Raw genomic sequence first — 17,904 nt, forward strand, 5'->3', positions numbered from 1 at the left:
TCAAATATGTGTGGGAACTCTGCAAGCCTTTGTGGTGAAGGCTGGGAGGGGAGGAGGAGAAGGATGCAAAGCCTGCCCGTGCAGGGAATTTCCTTGGAGCATGCACATACCTTCTGTCTCCCATGTAGGTTCGTGTTTGAGCTTGCCCTTCCCTTTTCACATGTTTCCATCTCTGCCAGCAGCTAAATGGAGAGGCTAATTTGAGAGACTGCTACAAGTAATTACAGCATAGTAGTTGCGTAGCTAACGTGAGTCTTTTCCTTGTCCTGCCTGCTGCAGGAATCTGTGTGTCACTGCATGGGTATAGCTTGGTGGGGATTTTTTTTGTTTGTTTTTACTAGGAGATCTACTATTTTGTTAGAGTAGCTGTTGCTTAGTGTTTTTCCTTTGTAGCCCTGTGCAAAAAAAAATCCCATGTATGTCCCGCAAAATTGCGACATTATCCTCGGAAGATACTCCCTCTGCTCCAACCTCCTGAAAACCCAATGGGTAAAAACAGAGTCCCAAATTATGAGCGTAAACCGAAGTCACTCATACGTTTGGAGGATAACAATTTGGAAAGTCTTTCCTGATACTGTGCTTCCATGCAAGACAGCAGCTACATAAATGGTTTGGAAAAGTGTCATTCTTTACGAAGAAATACTGCGCTTAATTAATTCTTGCTCCTGGGAGGTCAACCTGGGGCACTCATTATTGTCTTAATTGGTGGTATAAATCCTGAGGCACTGGAGGGGGAAGAGAGGAAAAAAATGATGAGCAGTTACCAACATAGAGCCTTTTGGGGTAAGTGCTAGCCAGTTGTACGACCATCCTAGTGACATTTTATGGTTTTATTGGGTTATAGGTCTGGTCCTCCTCAAATTAGGTTAAATGGAATTGGTTTGCCTAAACAAAAATATAAGAAAATAACAAAATGCAATAATTCATTTTTGCGTTTTCCATTAAACTGTGTGAAATTAACTCAGTGCGCTGCAACTCAGAAAAGTGTTTCTTTGATATCCTGTTATTCGTATTAAATTATATTCATTACTCTTCCCATCTGGAGTTTCCTAGCAGGCCAAAAATCATCCTACAGACATTACTGAAAGGAAGTTAACTGTAACTTTTTAATTATATACATTTCATCTCCTTTTTTTTTTTAATTTGAAGAAAGCAGATGGAAGTGCATACCAGTGCCTACCTCTCTGTTTAAATTAATGAAGTGGAGAAGCAGAAAATCTCAGCCGTTCTTTCCCCTCACATATTGTTTCAAGGTGATGACTGTTCTGTCTGGAGACTTTGACATGTTTGCTAAAAAGGTCAGGAGTTCAGTGAAAATCGAAATTGTGGAGAAATCCGTGCATAGGCTTAGGGATGCTGTGTTACCCTCGCTGGAGAAATCCAGTTGCTGCAGATCTGCAGCCAATTGAATGCATCTCCCCCATTTCGTCGGTAGCTGCTGCTCTGCCAGCTGGCCAGCAGAAGGCTTTCAAACCCCTCAGGAAAAAAAAATTAAAAAAAAAAAAAAAAATCAACATTTTGAAGTTTTTAACATTAGACCAAGGTTTGTAGAATCAGATGATGTGTCGGTGTGGAGCACCATGAAAAATGGCATTTGTTTCCAGTCTCACCAGTGGCTAACAGCTAATTGGCATTAGTAGCCCTATGAATAATTTCATTCAAGCTCTGTCATCAAAATTTTTTTTTTCTTGCCCTCTGAGGCCTACAAGCCTTTTTTTCCACCGTAGAAACTATTAGGATTTATCAAGTATGGCCTGCTCTGTCTTTGCTGGAGAATTTTTGCAGTTGCAGATAAGCATCCCCATTTTGGTAGCTTAGGGGAGGGATGACACCTTCCTCATCTGGCTGTCCCTGCCCTCTGGGCCTTTTTCTCTTTTTAAGAAATGAGAAAACCCTGAAACCTTTCAAACTTTTCCATTTGTGTAAAAACAATGAAAAGAGAATAGGCCTTTTTTTTCCCCTTAGTGGGTTACTCTTAGGTCCACAGGTCTGTATTCCCGTATGTGAGATGTTGGATAACACCTGCTTATTTTTATGAAGTGTTTTGAGTTCTGTCAATTTTTAAAAAAAACCCAACAAAAAAAAAACCAAAAACACAAAGCCCAACCACCAAAAAAAACCTGAAACAACAGAAAACACCACCCTAGTTTCAATACCAGATTTGGGTTTCTTCAGCCATGGAAGGTTACAGCTGCTCTTCATCTGCAGAATAAATGGCTAGATGAGCTGAAACGGGGATGGTGAGCAGAGAGTTTCTGCTGGAAATAACAGCAAGAACGGACAAACCCGGAGCGCTTCCCAGGGTGGGCTGCTGCCCGGCCCCTCTGCTACCAGGCAGCTGGCATCCCTAGGTGCTCTCTACAAGCTATTGACATTTTACAGCATTTATTTGTTTGTTTTTACAAAGATCTGCCTGTCCTGCCCTGACATACATCATCAGCACAATTTCCCGGCTTCCTGGCAGCGAGCCTTCCTCTACTTATTGTTGTAGCTGCTTCCATTTTGTGCCGACGGTGGTTTCCAGCCGCAATGTCAGACAATTAATTTGTTTATTCTGCAAGCCGTGACTTCCAAAGCGTGATAGACAGTGCAGACATCCCGGAAAAGTGCTGTGCAACTGGGAATACGCTCATTTTAGCTTCCTTTTAGATAGCTGCTTTGGCAGCTTTCATTACTTGTGGGGTCTCGTGTTCTAGCTGCAGCCATTTTACAGTGTCTTTTGTACTATATGGCATCACTTAACAGCATATGCTGGGGCTTTAGAGTCTTTTATGAGCCTTTCTATGCAACTCCAGTTGTGGGATTGCATGTATCAAGGCCTTTCAGAGCAAATATTCCTGGTTAACAACTAAAAATTGTGTGTGTCTGCCCTAACCTGACCGCTGATCCTACCAGGACTTTGTGAGGAAGGAGGTTTTTGTTCCTTATCTGCTGCTGCCTGTAACAAAAATACTGCAAACCACATTCAGTTCATGAACGTACCTGGGCAATTCCCTGGATGCAGAGCAAAGTAGTTTTGCACAGATCTCTCTGTGATGAGACCTTAAAAGTCTTTGTTGATGCTCCAGAGAGAGCAGGAATGGGGTCCTTGCCTTGCCTATGTACATTTTACAGGGTTAGCAAGGATAGGGGGTAACTTGAATGATTACAATAGATAGGTTGAAAAGAGGCTATGCATCACAAACAGAGTTGTTTTGTAAAAAAGGTACATGTTTACACAGCCCCTATTTCAGAATAAAGCTAACGGCAGAGGCCTCAGGTATGTTGTGGGCTGGATTTTCTTTTCTGTTGTTACTGCTTTTTATCTTTCCCTTCAGAGCTCAATCAGTCAGGGATTATAAATGACTGATAAACTGTACCATGGAAAAGTCCTCCCTACTCCTTTGTTTCTTTTACGATAAAGTAGCAATAGACTTCACTCAGAAGCTTATTACACAAATTTACCAAAGAATGCTAAACGCTTCTAAATCTGCAGGAGTCATAGCTGGCTGCCTGTATTTGGGGGTAATCAAAGCTGAACCAGATGAACCGAGCAGGCTGTTCAAACAGATTGAGCTCGCAATAGCCCTTCTCTGCTGATTACTCTGTCCCTGGCTTGCAGTGCAAGTTTTCAACTTGTAAGCCCACTATATCTGCAAATAAGATTTCGTATGCCTTATGCTGGCAAAATAATTTTTAAGACGTTGTCGGGATCAAATAATCCATCTCTTCACGCGATGTGCCTAACTTGAGCTCTAGATCATCTGGCTTGCCAAAATCGACTGGACAGTGAGAGAGAGGGAGTTGTGTAGATTCCCTGTCAGGTGTGTAAGGGTAGCAGTTCACGCTAACAATTCTGTAAGACTTCGTAAGCTTAAACCCTTAACGTTATCTTGAGGGCTCATCCTTAATGAGTCCCTTTGTACTCAGATGGCCAGTGGCATAATGACATTCAAAAATATTACTGAAAAAGTTAATATTCTCTGTGGGCACGACTGGTCTGTACTGAGCTCTCCAGTTTTGACACGCTCACAGGCAAATTCTACAAAAGTAAGTGGTGAGTGGGGTGAGGTGGGGTTTTTTGGTATTGTGTTGAAGTTAAATCGACTAAATAGGTTATTTGGTTCTAAGCAATAGACGTAGTAAACCAGGTTTATTTGCTGCTTGACACATATGGTTTCATGTATCATGCTCCGCTTTCAGTGCGGCAGATAAGATATCAACACAATTAAAAGTGAAAAATAATCTGTCTGCTCTGCCAGTGGTGGGTGCTCGGAGAACACACGCTGATACAATAGATTTGTGAATAATTTATACTCAGCATTTTTTCCTTGCACTCGGTAAATGAGGACGCCTAATGTGGCATGGTCAGAGTGATACTCTATCTGTCATCCATTAAGATAACAAGATTGGTGGGCCTGGGAGGAGCGTGGCGTGGTGCGCAGAAAAGATGAGATTAAAAATTGAAGTGTTTGGCCAAAATGCTCTGGGTAAAGGATGCCGATAAAAGCAGCTCAGAAGAAGAGAATTAATTTGAAAGTGTGATTTATGCAAAGTTTTGTTTGTCTTCGCTAAAATAAAAACACAAGATCCATGTTCCTTTCAAAAGTTGTGGATAAAAGGAATATTAGAGCAAATCACTATTCCTGATAGGCCTTCAGTAGCTTCCTCTACTTTAAACTTTAAGTACTTTGTAGGTGCTGTCGAAAACAATTATGTATGACAGTAATGCTCTATGTCTCACAGAATTTTTATTTTTTTTTTTATATTCATAAGGCATTTTAAATTACAAAGAAAGAATCATTTGTGCTTGTTTATGGCACAGGAGTGTCTCATCTCCCGTCACAGGGTGTTAACACGGACAGGATGCTAAAATATTTGCATAAAAAATTGCTTGTGTAAATATTCAGCCAAACAGATTCCTTTCAAGGTGAATATATTACAGTCAGTAGTAGGTTGTTTTCCAAGAGCCAGTAGGCACTAGAAGTTGATAAGTTTATAAGCAGTGGTGATTTGCTGTCTCTGAAGTTTCTTGAGGTTAGGTCGTATTTGGGTTTTCTTGGTTTTTGAAGAAACTTGGGGTTGTGGGATCAGATGGAAGCCATTTGACAAAAAGCACTTGGAGGAAAACTTAGGCTTGCTTCTAACTTTGCTGTTTTTAGTGAACAGGCCGGTGTATTATACCTGAGCTATCTGGAACCCAGCCTTGAAATGGTTTCAATGTGCTCCTCTGTTTAACTGGGCAGCAAGCGCCTGCTCTGCCCATCGCCGTGTCCTGCAGTGTTTTCTCTCGCTGCAGAGCTGCAGGTAACCAAAGCAGGTGAGGTCTAAACCCCCACAGAGGAATAGACGGGGCGCTGCCTGGTTTTTTAGCCCAGTGTCAGATTGGGGAAATGTTTCTGAGCATGACCCTGCTTGCGGTAACACCCAAAACTTGGGGCTGCACGGCACCGGGCTTTTGGAGGCAGGGGGGGAACCAAGCCCAGCAAATGCTGCTAGCCCGCCGGTGCTTGAGCTCCTGTCGCTCCCCCTGTGATGGCTTTGGTTTGGGGCTTGTGTGCAAAGAAACAAAATGATGTTTGTAATCTGGGCATTTTTCTTGGTGCCTGTCTGGAGGAAAATTTAAAGATCAAATCTTTTCGGTGGCATGTTGCTGAGGTTTTAAAATGAGCTTGCTACAAATCTTAGTAGAAATAGTATTCCCGAGTTGTCTTGGGGAAGAGTACTTGGGAAGTGGGCACTAATATACTGTTAAGAGACACGTCCTTAGTTTTGAGCAGGACTACGTTACACCTTTTTTCACCTGAATATCGTAGTTGAACAAATTCACTTTGCTTTCTGTTTTGTGAGTAACTCCAGGAAGAAAATCAAATACAGGTGTTAAAAAGTAATTTGTAAAACAACAGTCTGAGCTTCCACAATTAATATACCCGTCTATATCTTTCACTCTGCGTGGGACATTGCCTGGGGAGGTTAGGCTGTTAAAGAAGCTGTCTTCATTCCAATCTGGAGATCTGCTTTTTCCGAGTTTGATCCTCTCAAGCCTTTTATATTAATAATGAGTTCATGAATGCTTTATACTTGCTGTCTGCAGAAGTTGGATCACCTTTTTCTGTTGGGCTGTGTGGTCAACTTTGTATGGTAAGGACTGAGACAGCCTCCTCTGCTTTCCTTCCTGATGGGCTGTAATTAAACCCTGGGTTAAAAGGATGCGGAACCTGCATCTAAATATCGGAATAACCGATCAATCAGTGCGTGCCATTAGCTACTGATTATATGTTTTTTATATATATATAAAAAAAATATAAATACATATTTTAGTGAAGTACAGGTATATTTGGAGGAGGCTGTGTCCTCTTTTCCCTGTATTGGGTGGCACTTTTGAAGCTCATATTTGGTTTCGAGCAGTGCCTGCGTCAGTAAACCCGAAGTCTCTTGAGCATGGATGCGCAGCAGCCTCTGCCCCAAAGCATATGCAGGCAAAGAGGAGGCTTTGGGGGCTGGTTGGTTTGTTTGGTTTTTTTTTAATTGCTCCAGTTGTTCAGCGTGAGACAGTTGCTGCAAGAGAGAATCATTTTTGTTTGGGCCATTTTCTTTGCTGGCCTGTCAGGCTGGTGGTAGGAGAGTTATTCCATCGGTTACTGAGGGTGTTAATTTACATGCAGCACTGGATTAAGCTGGGGTGGCTGCAGGGGAAGCTAACAGTCTTGGCTTCCCCTACCTCTTTCCAACTAAAAAGTAGTGGCCGAATAAGCCATATGGAGACCCTTGAACCAGCACAGCTCACACATTCTGTCTGTTGAATTAAACCATCATCAATTACCGCAGAGCCGGGCATCGCAAATAGGGGAATATCAAAGCAAGAAAGTAGTACGTGAATATTACCGTAAATTTTCTTCTTGACGAGTAAACAAATGTATGCACGCTTGCCATACTTTCCATTGCGAAGATGCAAGCAGTGTTAATGATCAAAAGTGTGGAATATAAAATAGCAGTGTTATTGATAACGTAAAAGGTTTTAATTGTCTATACAAATAGCTTTAAATTCTTCTTCTGTGCCCAGTAGCTTAAGGAAAAGAGAGAAGCGAAGAGTTTATTTACCTCTTTGATGGTAGTATTAAGTATCTTCTAAATCAGAGGAGCTAACCTCAGGATGAGGCTTGCCTGTGCAAGAGCTGCAGAAGGCTATTGCCAGGGGTTACGTGATTAAGGAGGCATTTTTCAGTTCTGAGAGAATCTGAGGTATTTTCATACCATTAGCATCTATAGCGTGTTGGGTGTGCAAGGAATTTATGACCAGCCCTTAGTGCTTGCCCTGCCACTCCCTGATCATATGGGCAGAAACTCTCCCAGTTAACTCTAAACGATAGGGTTTTGGGCTTTTGAATTACTCGCATATCTCAGTGAGTGCTTCCAGGAGAGCCAATTCTATAGTTTACCATGATTGCATCTTTAGACAAATGTATTGTGGGCACAGAGCTATCGTCTGCGGCATCAACTTTACCGCTTCCCTGTAGGGTGTAAACATGTGGCTGGTTGAAGAGTTTTAACCTCTCCAGCCCTCCAACAAATATTAAATTGCTAACTGTTCTTCCATAATGCTACGATGTTGACTGAAATTTGACCCTGGTGCTTTTGAAACAATTTTCAAAATCTGAGTGAGAAGGTTAAATAGTGCTGTCAAATTTCCAAATGTCTATTGCAGAAATACTTTCGCTTGAATATCTGTGGGTTGAGCTCTAAAATGCTTAAAGTAATCCTCTTTATTTTTTTCTTCATTATTATACGATATTATCTAAAGCTTAGTTTTTTAATGCAGATAAAGAACTTAACTTGTTGCTTGCCTTTTTTCCACACCAGCTAACCTTACCATTCACGGCTGGTTTTCTCTCTTTTTACTTGCCGAAGGAGGAATCCAGTCAAATGGTGTTCCTTAAGTACAAACCAGACCTCTAGTTGTCTTTAATTTCTGTTCAAGATCATTGTAATTACTTGATTATTTTCACAGCTGTATCTGAATAAGAAAAAAAAATGCTGTAATTGGCAACTTTTACAGGTTCACAACTCAATAACCTGATGCTGGAACTCTTCCACCTGCAGAAGCCTCGTTAATTGCTGTAGGAGTCGCAGCAGCTAAGAGACCTGGATTTCAAATTAGTTCTCTTTTTACGGGCAGCCTTCGAACTAGAGACTCTCTGCAGTAACAAAAATAGATGGGACCTTTAGGCTGAGAGAGGCTGTTGGTTGTTAGATGAGTGTTTGGCTTCTAAGTGGATCTGTTAGGAAGGTTCTTGTTTACCCAGCTCATTACTACATCCATAAGCCCAAACTATTTTTATTTGAGGTTTTTTGTAAAATCTAGGACTTCATTTCCTGAATGCTGTTGCTAGTTCTAGTTCTGTTTATTTTGGCCTTAGGTTGCATTATTTAATTACTTTTTATTTAAGAGATGAGTCTTATGTTGCAAGAAACAGTACTAAATTATAATAAGAGTGAGTCTTTAAAGATTCCATACTCCAGCCATAACTTTAAATTTATTTTGTTATTTTAAAGCAATGTTAGTGCCTGTCTCTAAGGGTTATGGGAAGCTCGGAAGTTTATTTGATTTCTTTTTTTTCTTGATTTCAGGGCTTTTTCCGCAGGAGTATCCAGAAGAACATGGTTTACACATGTCACAGAGATAAAAACTGTGTTATCAATAAAGTTACCAGAAATCGCTGCCAGTACTGCAGACTACAGAAGTGCTTTGAAGTGGGAATGTCCAAAGAATGTAAGTTGTCTTCAGAAACAATTTATTGTTTGTCATATCCTACGTGTATGTGGCAGTCCCAAGGGAGAAAAATATTATGCAATTATCTGATTTAAACCAGTATCTGCATTCATATGCAGAGAAAGGAGTATGAATTTTCTAGACAACTTCAGACCTGTACTTTACGAACTTCTGAGTCCTTAACTTTGCAGCCTAAATGCCGTCAGTTAAGAACTTCTAGCGCAACACACTGCCTGTGCCGTGTGGCCACCCTGTGTGGGTAATTTCGCCAGGTTTTCTAAAACAACAAACCCACAGATACTTGCTTTAAGGTTGGATTATCTCCCATCTGCTCTAGAAATGGCTTCTTGGGGCAAGGACGTAAGGGGAACAGCACTGGCTTCTTCAGCTCAGTTTCAGTCCTCCCTCTGTCCTGCAGATCGACCCGCAGCTTTGCTGGGCTTGGTATCAGCCCAGGCTGTCATTCCACGAGGGCTTCCCGCTGGCTGTCGTACAGCAGGCAGCAGTCATCTTCGGCCTTATGCCTCATGCAGGTGCTTGTGCCAGGGGTTGTTCTTTTAGCCGTAGCGCCAGTTTGGGCCATTTTACAAAACTGATGGTGTAATGGCCTTGATTCTTCTGTTCTTACTGGTTGGAGTCTCTCCGAAAGGTGAAACAAGCTGGAAAATCCTCTTCTAAACCTGCAAAGCCGGTAAACCTTGCTATGTAAAAGCACTGCCAAGTGCACAAAAAACTCAAAGGATTTTGCTCTCCCTTCTTTTCCAGAAATCTCTGGTTTGCCCTTTAAATTAACATTTAAAAATATTTAGGTAGAAATCTGTGATTTTTCTCTCTTTTTCCAGTTTATTGATATCCCTGTCAGGCATGAAAATTTAGCTAAAAAAGCCATTCTCAAATCCCTGTGGGGTAGTGCTTCTGAAACTTTCTCATTTTTGATTGGAGTGATTGCAGTAGCAAAAAAGTCTTTGATGTAGTGGTTTGTTTGATTGTTGAGGGTTTTTACCTCTGTCAGTGATGTTCCTGATTTCAGTAGGTCAATTCCAATAATAAACACTACAGAAATTTGCAGAGTGTGCATAAGAGAGGGGGAAAAATTGCCCAGCACCACTTCTTTTCTTTAATTCACCCACAGGAGTTCCTTGGAGAGACTTTAAGTCTAGAGGAAAAAAAATAGACACTGATGAGACATTTATGACTGAACTGTGACTTAAACCAATTCTCATCCTCAGCATTTCTCTTTCCTGGATTGTGTGGGACTTCTCAGTAGTTCCCTCCTCCGTACTTGGGCAGGAGTTGAAGAGGTCCCAAATGCACGCTGATCCCTCCTGGTTGCATCCTGTTTCTGTCTCCCACCCTCTCCTTCCTCTCCTCTCAGAGGAAGAGTGTTGAGGAGCAGAGAAAGAACCGGATACATCTTTAGGACCACTTTGCAATGTTTCCAGCTCCTTTTCATGGAAATCTGAAATTGTGTTTATTGAAAAGGGCCAACATTAAGTTTCAAGCAACTGGAGGAAGAGGTTTTAGGATTTCTGTGATTTCACTGCCCTTGTTGGACTGTCTAGTTTTCTCGTGTGCCTGATGTGCACTTCTTTCTACTCATGTATAGATTTACTGGAGTGGAGACCATGATGGGAGTAAAAGAGAAGGTAGGCTAAATACAAAGATGCACAACGATGTAAGATTGAATGAGGAGAGTTTTATTGATAAGTATTTGACTACATATATATCTGTGCATATGAAGCTTTTCCCCCATAATAAAAACAGTATGGTGCAGTTTGGAAGAGAAGAAAAAAATGCCTTTCTCACCTGAGGGCTTGTTGGTCTTGAATTCTTAAGGATTTTATTGCTGACGTGAACTAGTAATCTTATTAAATGCTGTAACGTCACATTAGAGTAAGTTTTGGAAATATCAGCAATGTTTGTAACATGTTAACCAAAGTTACTTAGGGTAAAGTATAAAGACTTACTGCCTTTTAGGTGATGGATTGTTCTTTCCCAGAGGGTAGCTGGAGCTTTGTGAGCAAGAATTCAGGTTTTCCTCTGCCTATTTCCTTGGGTGAACGGAGTGAAATTGCCCTTTGACAGTTGCCTTTATCTCAACCCACTACAAACACTGAAAGGGGGATAGCAGGTTGGAGGGGGAACAGAGGATACTGGGGAGAAGTGAGGGATGTCCTCTGGCAGCATTTCTGTAGAAGGCATTTGTGAAGGAATAGAGAAATTAATTTAAATGTCATCAGTTTGAGGGCAGTGTGTCTTCTCTTCTGGGTTTAAGAACTAAGTCTGAAGTTATTCTGTGTTACCCCTTTGTAAACAGAAGCTTTTAATCTCTTAAGAGATTTGAAAAACTATTTTCTTATCTGACCTTCTTTCATACATGTCTCCAGGTTTTCAACCCAAGTTCTTCAGAAGTTTATGTAAACAAAGGCACATTTGTCAGTGGGCTTTTTCTTACCAGACAGAGATTTTTCTTTTCCCCCAGTACCTTATTCACATTCTGTTTTTCTGTCTTCTTACAGTTCTGTTACCTTGTAATGTGAAAGCCACGAACAAAGGACAGAAAAAAGTGTCAGAGAAATCTCATAGGGAAACAAGCCTACAGTGCTCAAACTAGTTCCAAATGGGGAAAGTAATCGTGGAGGGCAGCTGCAAATAGGAACCCCAAGGTTTGTTCCCAGGAGCTATGGAGGAGTAAATGCAGAATTTCAGTATACAGAGTAATCTGTGCTTAAAGCTACAGTCCTGTGTTTGTTTGTTCTGCCTTTAAAGGGCATGCAAAAGTACTTGCATATGCGACTCCTTTTGAGCTTAATGAGCGTCACACACAAACGTCAGAGATGAGATGAGAACTGGCTGCCTAGCCAGTGTGATAAATAAGGTTTTAAGAATGGCAGTACTGTGTTCTGGGAGAGAAGAGGGACTGAGCATTTCTTGTATGCTCTTATCTTGTTTTAGAGAATGAAGTGAGATGATGAAGGAATGCACCAGATTTGCATTTCTTTATAGGTTGTTTTGTTCAAAAAAAGTTATCTTCAACCCCATGTTACTCTCCAGATCTGATCAAGAGAGTTCAATAACAAGACTGCCTCCAAGGCAGGAGCGGAGCTGTTTGCCTTGTGATAATATCTGCCAGACCCGCTGAAACTGGATCCCACTAATGTAGGGACTGTCTTTCATGGTGCAGTCCCTGTTGCAAAAAGTTTGTGCTCCAAACAGATGAGACAAAGGGTGTGAAGGGAAACGGCTTAGAGATGATTGTCTTATCATCCTACAACAGGGCAAAACACAGCTTGAAATAAAGCCCTGCTGTCTTTCATCAGATCCCCCTCCTTCAGAAACTCCTGAGCTTGTGTCCCTGCAGCTCTTGGTGTAACAGCCTGGAGCCAGCCCCTCCACCAGCACTGCATCAGGTTTTGGGTTTGCTGTATGGCTGTCCCGCATCAGTTCGTGCGTGGGTGCTCAGGAGCATGTAGGTGCAGCGGACGCTCTGATCCCCACTCCGAACCATTTCTATCCTTCTTACCCTTTCAGCCTGTTAATTTTTTTAATTAACACATTGAGACAAATGGTGAGCACACAGGAATTTATTTTTTTTTTTTTTTTTTTCCCCTGTTGAAGTGAGAAGGCTACTACGTCTGACAGTGGCTCATTATGTGATGGAGAGCCTTAGGAAACTAACCTCTGCCCTTCTATTACGTGATCTCTAAGCTGATGTTGAAGCACCATCCTTGGCTTGACCCCAGGTGTCAGCAAGAAGCACGCTGTTGCCTGGATGCACGGACCTGGGTCCTGGGGAGCTGGCGAGGGGTCAGGCGTACGGCGCTGCCTCCTGCAATTAAGGGAGCACGGGGAAGCTGGGCAAAACTCTCAAACAATAATGAACTCTTTCAAGCAGGATGCTTGTGAGGTGAAGCCTGCCCTTAAAGAAAACCTAAACCTAAACTGGATTTATTGCGGGGTACAAGGGTGAAGAAAATGGAACTTCCTTCTGCCACAACTGCTCAGCTTAGCCCAGCAGCACTTCCACTTCCATCCTCTTTTATAAAATTTGCAGACTGCAAGGATGGTCGCTATGCTTGATCATCTTTGGGGTCCCCCTCAGACACACACCCAGCCCATGTACCGGGGTGTGATGCAGAGAAGCCGTCCGTACTGACATACACCTCCTCTACCGTGAGCTCGAACAGAGCAAGATCATGTTTATAAAGGCACAGAATTATTGTTCCAGATTGCTTCAGTGCACTGAAGCAACGTTCAGATTTGTAAATCTGCTTACAATTAACCTCTCTGGAGGGAGGGAAGGAGGAAGGGAGGGAAAGCAGGGGAATTACCATGAAGTGGAGAGAATCCAGTTTTTGTGGACCCCCCTTTTTTTTTTCCAAACTTGCACAGAAATGTATGTTACTCTTTGTCACAACTTCAAAGTCTTATAATATTTAAATGTTCATGCTTCTCGGAACATATGATTACATTCTGCTGCTGAACAATAGAACGAATTGATTTACTTATTTTAATTCTGGTTTAAATTGGCAACTAGGAAACATCGACTTGAAGAACTGTCATGTTTGACTTTTTTATTTTATATTTCTGTTGCATTTTCTTTCCGACTCCTTAGTGAAGCTCAGTTCCATCTCTAAGGAGTGGCTAGGTGGAGGGCTGGTCTGCGTGGCTGCGTTTGAGAAGTTCATGCAGATTCCACTGATGTCATTTTTAAAGTGAACTAATTAGAATGTATGAAATCTTTGTTTAGATGCTTTTACTCAGAACTGAACTTTTTTTTATTCTTTTTAGCCAGCAGAAAGCACTGGATTTAAGAATTGTTTCTGCTTTGCTATGGGCTAGATTTTTAACTAGGTGCCTAAATACCACAGGGTGACTGGGGGCTTTTTCAAAAATTGCAGCGTAGTTACCTTGCCTGCTGTCTCGCCTTGCTTTCTCGAGAGGCATGAGCTAAATATCAGAGTGGAAATTGCAAAACCCTGAATTCTGTTCTGGTACTCATTCTTCTCTCTAAACACTACAAGCTGATTAGACTTGCTTTCCTATCTTGAGAGGTGAAAATGATGCGTCTTTTTACAGGGGCTGGGAGACCTTGTATTGTAAGTGCTTTGAAGGTGAAAGATGTAAACTGTGAAAATACCAATGAAATTAAGAACTTAAGTATATAGATAGCAGGGGAACCATGCCCAAGCCATACCGATCACAGTTTTTTCATTTTGTTCATTAAGGTTGGATTGGGTTTTGGTTTTGGTTTTTTTTCCAGTTGCTGATCAGATAGGAATGCTTGTATTTATTTTTCAGGCTGAGAAATTGGGAACTTTTAAAAGCTAATGCCAAACGCTCAATATCACTGATGGGGAGATTTTTTTTTTTTTAAAGATGCGAGCAAAGCCAACATGAGCGGTCTTCCTGCTACAAAACCCACAGTGCTCTAGTGTCAGTCTGTCCTCTGCCAGAGAAAATGTTATGCTGGGTGGCTGAAAATTATTTATATACAATTAAAATTCTTTTGTAGAGAACCGAGTTCTACTTGTTGCCCGTTGTTTCCCATGGTTAAACAAACATCTCTTGCTTTTCGCAGCAGTTCGGTGTCTTCAGAGAAGCAGATCTGCTTCTCTTTTCTCCTTTTGGGGTCTGCCTCTTTTGTGTTTTAGCCTTTCCCCCTGATTTTGCATGGCTTTCACTTGCCAGCTTTAATGTTTAAAGGAGCAACTTAGATTGAATGTTATTATTCATAATTTACTCTATGTTCTGTGAAGATGGTTATGTAATAGCAGTAATTGCATCAACTCACCTAATGAGCTTTCCCTCCAGTGCCATGTACAGCAGATTAATAGCCCATGAATTCATTTGCAGCTCGTTGTGTTTCAGAAAAGTATTTCAGGCAGCAATTAATAAACTGCTAAAGAAAATAACATAAAAAATGATTTTTTTTTTATATTATGTTAACTCTCCAGCTGAACAATTTATTGGCACCTTTCATGATGCGGCTAAGTAAGTTCTCTCCTAATTCCTCAAGCAGAGCGTGATTGGTGAACCCTGCTCAGCCTGAGACTGTTTGGTAATTAGTCTGATCTTTATATCCTAAAATGTTAGGGAAAAGTATGAATAGCGTCCTAAGGTTCTCTTTTTCTTCTGTTCATTGTCTTTTAGGCATTACGCGAGTAGCTGTAACTTTAAACCGTAACACACTAGTGCTGCAATTTTATTTTTTTTTTTCCTCCTGTTTCTTGCGTGGAAAACCCATAACTGTGTAAGCTAAGAATTGAAGACCTCGGCCGATAAACAACTCCTGGCACCGTTTCTGCGCTGCTTGTTGTTGGCTCTAGCATCCCGAACCTCCCAAATGGTGGGACGGAGCCCGGAGCAGGGACCTCGGGGAGGGTCAGGAGGTGCTGCTGCCCTGCAGGAAGATAAACCAGGGCTTGAATGCCACCGAGGAGAGAGGTGCCGGGAGAAGGGCACGGAGAGGGGAGAGAGAGCCGGGGAAGTCCTGTATTTTGCAGTCTAAAAGGGAATGAGGTGATTGAACCTGATGGGAGAAGAGCAGCGGTGAAATGCCAGGGCTGCGCCCACCTCTGTGGGGGAAGTATCTGGGAAAGACAGAGACACCGTTGCATGTGACCAGTCTTGCCAGGCTGCCCTAGAATTACTCTTTCCATGCATTTTTGTTGTTGTTGTTTATTTGATTGAAGATCTTTATCAAGTTTTTCATGTTTTACGTCATTTCTTTTTCAAAAGAAACAGTTATCTTCCCCCTCAATTCAAAAGAAGCACTATGCCTTGGCTTGTCTTTAAATGTAGTAATATATATATATGTTAAAGCTTTTCCCTCAGTTTGGGCTCTTGAGGACTGAGTAAGCATAAAGGGAGTTCCTTCAATAAGCTCATACAGAGATTGATTACATGTCCTCAGCTGGAAGTTACATTAAGACTTATTCACTAAGGTATAGCTACCGTGGTGAACTTTTCATCGCTCTCTGCTGTCTCTATGACAACACGGATCCTGGCAGAAGTTACCAGGGCTCGTGTGCTCTCTGCAGCCTTTGTCTGCATCCATCAGTCCTAGTCCTCGGTGACTCAATGTATGCCTTTCCTACGTTTTTGCTTAACAAGGTGTTTTCTTAAAGTTGTGACACTTCTGAAGTTGTTATGCTAATCATTTGTACAGCAGTACCTGACCATGCTCTGAAAGAGATGTGCTTTAAGGACTGAAAAAGTGTCAATTAGCAGACTTTCTGAAGGCCTCTCGATCTTGTCCTGTGGAAGAAATTCAGGTGAATGGCACAGAGTCCTTGTACAAGTAACTTTTCTTTCGTTATAGCTGAAACTCGGAGCTAACTAGAGCCAGTGAAAAGTGTAGTGCACATACAGTCTACTGCAGCACACTCCCGAGAAGTACGTGTTGCTGTTCAGTGGCTCTAGCAAAGTCCTTAGGCTTGATTGAACCCTTTCTTTTTTGGGGGGTGCACGTTTCATCAGAGCCCATGGAGTGGCGGATGCCTGCCTGTTGATGCTAGCAGCTCAGGTTTCCAGGGTGGTCCTGCCAGGTGCCACCTCCTCCAGAGGTCTGGCTTTTCCGTGAGGACAGTTAGTGGCACTGACACAGGCAGAACTTTCCATTTTTTCGTTTCACACCCTTGGGGTGTTTTAGGGATCATCACATGCTTTCTTCAGTCACTTTCCCAGTAAAAGGCGTTTTGGGCTGGTGTCTCTTACAAAGCTGCTTCCTAACATGGATCTGGTTGTTTCTGTGGCTTTTTCCTGTTATTTCTTGTCCCCCATTTTTGTTTTTGGGTGTCTGTGGGGGAGTTACAGCGTTATTCCAGATCGTACATATAAAGACACTGGCTGTATGCATTCATGTTGCCATTGCAGGTAGCTTTTGCCTCTTTTGGAGTTAAGTATCCCAACTGCTTTCACATCAGACAAAAAAACCCTGGCTTATCATTTCTGCCTGGTGCTGTGCTGGGCAATGCTGCCGTAAGAGCAGATGGGAAATCTGGAGGTAGCCTGTCCCTGCCTGGTCCATGCCCTCGCAAGCACGGGGCTGAGGCCACGCTTGCTTGGTCATGCAGATATAACTGCTGAGACCCCAATCCCATGACCTCGAAAGCTTTGTTTGAGAGCTTCCATTCTTCCTTTATGCACTCAGTTCACTGCTTCATATTCCTCATTCGGATCATTTTCTTGTTTGGGGGCGCAGGACATCTTTGATGCATCTCTTTCTCCTAATCCCCGTTGCACCATGCAGGTTGTGCTTTCTATACTGGCACTGTGTGGTTTCTCTGCTGTCTTTTTTTTCTCCCTTTGAATATTTTTTTTATTTTGGGATGTTGAATCTCAAGGATGGAGAAATGTCAGTGAGATAAATATCAGTCTGGGAATGAGCAAATTGCCAGTGTCCTGGGCCTTGAAGCTAAACATGGCTTATTTGGTTGTCAGGCCAACCTGAAAATGTTATCTACAGTAGCCAAGGTTCATGAGAAATGCAGTAAATTGTTCCCAGGAGTTCTGGGAAGTCTGAGCTGCAGCAACCCAAATGTGCCTGAAGGACTTGGTATCAGAGGAGACCCGTATTTGGTCCTTCCCCTTAGAAGGAACATATGTGAGAACGCGCACGTCTTCCTGGTGGTTTATATCTGCAAAATTAATTCTTCATTTTCCTGGTGGTTGCTTTACTGAAGATGGTCTTGCATAGGGTAGGTGCCTCTGCGGAAAGTGAAGAAACAAAGCTGATGCTGGCCTCTCTGTGGAGAGCAACTCCTGTGGTGATGGTGTGGAAGATAGAAAGCAGGCGCTCAGAAACCAGTAAGCTCTCAAAGAGGGTTTAGGAAGATCTCTACCTAAGTAGATGGGGCCACGGATTTCCCTCTGCTGCTGTCAGGCTCTTACGGCTTGCTTTCATCCGCTGTATGAATTGTTATAGCAGAGGGAGTTTTCCATTGCCGTGCCTGCGATAAGCCAGCTGACACGTTGCAGCTCCTCCTGCTGGGATGCTGGCCCTAAGACTGTGCTCTAAAAATAGCCTCGATTTTGTTTTTAGTTTGCCTTGGTATCACATGCTCAATTTAAAATACACCAGAATAGTTCATCTCCAGTTCTTCAGCGTTTGCAGGGAAAGTGTACAGGATTTTTTAAAGTCAGATGGCATA

The 17,904-nt window shown here is 42.2% G+C and overlaps 1 protein-coding gene across 1 annotated transcript in view; it reads left to right on the forward strand.

The window, feature by feature from the left end:
• LOC104166638 (retinoic acid receptor beta) overlaps nucleotides 1-17,904 on the forward strand; it is a 48,405-nt gene that overhangs the window by 13,769 nt on the left and 16,732 nt on the right. The window contains exon 2 of the mRNA XM_009706646.1: nucleotides 8,608-8,749. Within this exon, the coding sequence (XP_009704948.1) occupies nucleotides 8,608-8,749 (142 nt within the window). The remainder of the gene's footprint in view (nucleotides 1-8,607; nucleotides 8,750-17,904) is intronic.

The sequence above is a fragment of the Cariama cristata genome, unplaced genomic scaffold, assembly GCF_000690535.1.
Source record: "Cariama cristata isolate BGI_N322 unplaced genomic scaffold, ASM69053v1 scaffold18858, whole genome shotgun sequence".
Classification (NCBI taxonomy): Eukaryota; Metazoa; Chordata; class Aves; order Cariamiformes; family Cariamidae; genus Cariama; species Cariama cristata.